The sequence below is a fragment of the Bidens hawaiensis genome, unplaced genomic scaffold, assembly GCF_021521415.1.
Source record: "Bidens hawaiensis isolate Kalapana, Puna unplaced genomic scaffold, B.hawaiensis_p1.1 tig00007454_1, whole genome shotgun sequence".
Lineage (NCBI taxonomy): Eukaryota > Viridiplantae > Streptophyta > Magnoliopsida > Asterales > Asteraceae > Bidens > Bidens hawaiensis.
In genome coordinates this window covers 747,931-752,592 of record NW_027491521.1, presented here as the reverse complement: position 1 = coordinate 752,592, position 4,662 = coordinate 747,931, and the positions used below count along the sequence as shown (strand labels likewise).

The 4,662-nt window shown below is 35.2% G+C and overlaps 1 protein-coding gene across 1 annotated transcript; it reads left to right on the top strand.

The window, feature by feature from the left end:
* Positions 1-731: 731 nt before the first annotated feature.
* LOC143635351 (uncharacterized) lies at positions 732-2,346 on the top strand. Its single transcript, XM_077103207.1, has 4 exons — positions 732-1,292; positions 1,360-1,591; positions 1,693-1,733; positions 1,834-2,346. Exons 1-4 carry the CDS (start codon positions 732-734, stop codon positions 2,344-2,346), a joined length of 1,347 nt encoding a protein of 448 aa, XP_076959322.1.
* The last annotated feature ends 2,316 nt before the right edge of the window (positions 2,347-4,662 follow it).

Below are 4,662 nucleotides of genomic sequence, written 5' to 3'. Positions count from 1 at the left end.
CTAGTGGTAGAGAAGTGGATGAGGAAGTGAACACGCTTGATGTTGACAATAATGATGAAGGGACTGATGATGCTTCTGAAGATTTTGATTTCATTGTTGATGAAGATAACATACTTGTAGATTTTGAAGTTGATATGGAGGAATTTAGAGCAGCTGTTGATGTGGATGTTGGGGATGAAGATCTTGATCTTGATCATGATAGTTTAGATGATGATAGTGACTTTGAATTAGATCTAGATGACTATGATAGTTTAACTGATGAAGATAATGACCCTCCTATTAAAAAAGCACTTAAGAGGTTTAGAAAGAAGAAAAAGAAAATTGCCAAGGATCCGGTAGCCGAACCCTTTTATGTTTGCCAAAAATTTCCACATAAAGAGGAAATCAAAGCACTTTTAAAGACCTATGCCATTCAAACTAGAAGACAACTGTGCATTGCTATAAATGATAAATCAAGATTTCGTGTGGAGTGTTTTGGTATAAATCAAGTGAGTCAAAAAGTCTCAGGTGGGCCAAAAGGAAAAAGAATCCAAAGCAAGGGTCATTTTGTAAGTTCCTAAAAAACAACCAGGTCAAAGACTTTAATGAGTAAACCAAAGAAAAGGAATGAAATGCAAACCTGCCCTTGGGTATTACATGTGTCCAACCACAACTTAGAGTCTTCATGGGTTGTGAAGACATATAAAAACGAGCATACTTGTCTTCAAACCAGAGAAGTAAGGTTGTGTACTATGAGTTTTCTTGCCAGAAAATTTGTACCCAAAGTTGCAGTCGATCCTAACATAACCACAAAAACACTCCAAGATGAAGTTGAAAAGAAATACCAAATACAAGTGTCGGATCAGAAAGTCAGCAGGGCAAAGGCCATGGCGACTAAAAAAATTGAAGGAGATTATAGAGTGCAGTATGAATTACTAAGGGATTATTGTGCAGAGTTGATGAGATCCAACCCGGGAACAACTGTGAAGATTGACGTGGAAAGAGAGTTCAACCCATCAAGTACTACTAGACAGTTCAAGAGAATCTATATATGTCTAGGGGCTTTGAAAACTGGTTTCAAAATGATTGGAAGAGAGATCTTAGGATTGGATGGTTGTTTCATGAAAGGACCCTTTCCTGGGCAAATCTTAACTGCGGTCGGTCTGGATTCGAATAATGGTATCTATCTAGTGGCATATGCCTTGGTTGAAGCTGAAACTAAAGATTCATGGATTTGGTTCTTAGAGTGTCTAGGAGATGACCTAGATCTATATGCTAACTCCAACTTCACATTTATCAGTGATAGGCAAAAGGTAACGAATGTCACATTTATTTCATGTTTATAAGAATCTATACTTACTAACTTATCTATCATTGTAGGGCATCATACCAGCTTTAGAAGATGTATTTTCAAGAGCTGAACATAGATTTTGTTTACGACATATTCAGGAAAATATGAAGTCTAGGTGGAGGGGTAAATTGTTCAAGAACTTGCTTACGAGGTGTGCTTTTGCAACTTTAATTCCATTCTTTGAAAAGGCTATGAAAGCGGTATACAATGAGGATGAAAGTTTACATGATTGGTTGAAACAAATTCCACCGAAGCATTGGAGTAGAGCCCATTTTAGTGATACATCCCCTTTACTTTATGTCACTGTGTTGTATTTATGAATATTCAATATATACTAAATGAGATAATTTAAACTTATGTAGGGAGAGCAATGAGTGACGTGCTTTTGAACAATGTTTGTGAGGTATTCAATCGTCAATTAGTAGGTGGGCGAGACAAGCCCATTATAACATGCTTAGAGTACATTAGGGAGTATTGTATGAAAAGAATTGTGAATGTGCAAGTCAATTGCTAAGTGTGATGGACCGCTAACTCCCAATATTACTAATATTTTTGAAGCAATAAAGACCGAAGCCTCACAATATAAAGTGATTTGGAATGGGAGGAACAAGTACCAGGATAGCGGGCCTTCTTTAAATCAATGTGTAGTTGATATTGACCAGAAAAATTATTCGTGTCGAAAGTGGGAATTGACTGGAATCCCATGTAAGCATGCCGTGGCAGTCAATTGGAATATGGTAAAAAATAATATTGATGTTGGCAGCCCAGAATCTTGGGTGTCTGAAGTGTACCTGTTAGAGACTTGGAAAAAGGTATATGAAAATACCATTGACCCAATAAATGGTTGGGAGATGTGGACCCCGTTTGAATGTCCAACAACACTTGTACCTCCGAAACACAACAAACAAATTGGGAGACCAAAGAAACAGAGGAAGATAAGTGAAGAGGAAATGCAACTTGTCAACAAAGGGAAAATGACTAGGATTGCAAACACGGTGCAAGCTAAAAGGTCATAACCAAAGATCATGCACGGGTCAGGGTGCTATATCACAGCAGGCAACAATTTAAACTTTACAACCATGAACAATTATTGTTTTTTTTTTTTGGGAGTGGTTATGTCTTTGGTTGGGTCATGAACTATGATTTAGGTCTTTTGGTATAATGTCGGGTATAATGGTTTATGATATTTTGGTTTATGGTTTAGGTATTGGTTTGAACAATAGTTGAATGATGGTTTTATTTTACGACTATTTTAGTTTAATGGTATGGTAATGGTTTAAATGATGGTTTTCTGTGATTTTTATGGCATATCTTTATGGACATATAAAAGGCTTTGTTGGTACACTAAGATCTTTTGCTATGCCGTGAGCAATTTATCATGTTTTTTATTTTATTGCAGAGAAATGATGGGGTTATAAAATGGTAATATTTGGTGGAGTAGTGCTATGCATTTCCATTTTTTAGCTCACATTTGGTTTCTTATGTATTGCTATAAATACGGATAGTGTATATAATCTCACATTTAGTTTATTATGGATATTATTAAACTGGCCATTATGGCTTGGCTATATATCATACACAAAGAAAGCATTTGGTTGATTGTAGAAGTGACAACATTCATTTAGAACAAAATGACAATGAAATCTTATTACATCGAAACAAAATTAATGACCTTTACAACATTTTAGGTCATTTTGGTGCGAAATACGTCGGAATAAACTACTATCAGGTCATAATTTAACAAAGAACAACAAAGTGAAAACCTAACTAAGAACTAAAGCAAACTTGAGCCTTCAATTTGTATCCCCTGCTACATCATTCGTAGGAAATAAAACGCAGCAAACTGCATGTTTGACAGCATCAAAATCCAACAATCCAACAAAAACTGGGCGTTTGACAGCATCAAAATCCAACAATCCAACAAAAACTGCGCGTTTGACAGCATCAAAATCGAACAATCCAACATAAACTGCACGTTTGACAGCATTATCAACACTTTTGACAGCATCAGTCGCGCTCTTGACAACATTAGAACCCAGCAAAATTGAATATAATAATACACAAAATGATAATAACCTGAATTCGGGAATCAAACCTTCGAATCAGAAAGAGCACTGCTGGAATCTACAATAAACAAAATCAATCGAATTGTTTTTGCTTGTAACGTTTAAATCAAGAAACATCCATGCCTAAGTTTCATATGTAGTTTTTGTCTATGGTGATGGATCTACGTGGGAGGTTCGGTAAAGTTAGGGTTTGAAAGATTATTTCTTGTTCTGCTTCATCTGATTGATTTAGGGTTCATGATTTTAGGAGAAATCATTATGCAGGTTATTAAAAGTAATATGTAAAAATGACAAAAAAATCTCTTCATATATTAATATGACAAAAGAAGCCCCTCATGTGAGGTTAACTAACGATCCGGTGGATGGCGTTAAGGGTCTGGACTAAAATTGATGGTAAAATGAAACTATTGTACCATAAAAGCCTAAAATAAATTATTAGACTATAACTGATAGTTTAAAGAAACCACAGGGATCTAAACCGAATTTCACTCTTTTTGTTATTAGGTGACTTTCTCATTTTTATCCTAGTTTTAAAAAACAGTTTCAAGGTGTTTTAATAATCCCAACTCGTCCACGTAGGTTCATTTATATAAACTCATTGTTGATATAAACTTAACCTTCTTATAGAAATTTACACACTTGTTCCATTCAGGCAAGAGGGGCGTACTCGGTAAAACTCCAACACCCCTTTAGTCAAACACTGCCGCCGTCACATTAGTCCACTTTTGGGTACCAAAAATAGTGAACAAGTACCCAATCAAGTTGAGGAGGATATAGTATTGTTTGAGTGAAAAAAAAATAAAATAGGATAATTGAGTAGAGTTTTAAGTGGATTTAGGGTATTATATGATATAAGTAACATAACATCATATAAATATTGATTATACTTTGAGTGATCCCTGGCCTCTTGCTCACGTGAAAACTAATCCACCATCTCATTTTCACAATACAAGATAATCACATAAAACAATTAATAACTACATATACACAGTACACCCGTATTCATAATCCCAACATCATACCCATTCCCAATAACATGATATCCCCCACATACACATTATAATAGATATATTTTGGAAAATTTGTTACGTGTGCATTAGTAGGTTGTTATGACACAACAAATGCACACCAATAGACATTGATGAATGAGATATCGATGTATGATTGTGTGTATTTGAAAGAAAATACTATAGTGGTGTATCCCACATTGGTGTGATGAAAAACTTGTGCCTTGTTTTTCCTCTATAAATAGAGAGGTAAACTAAG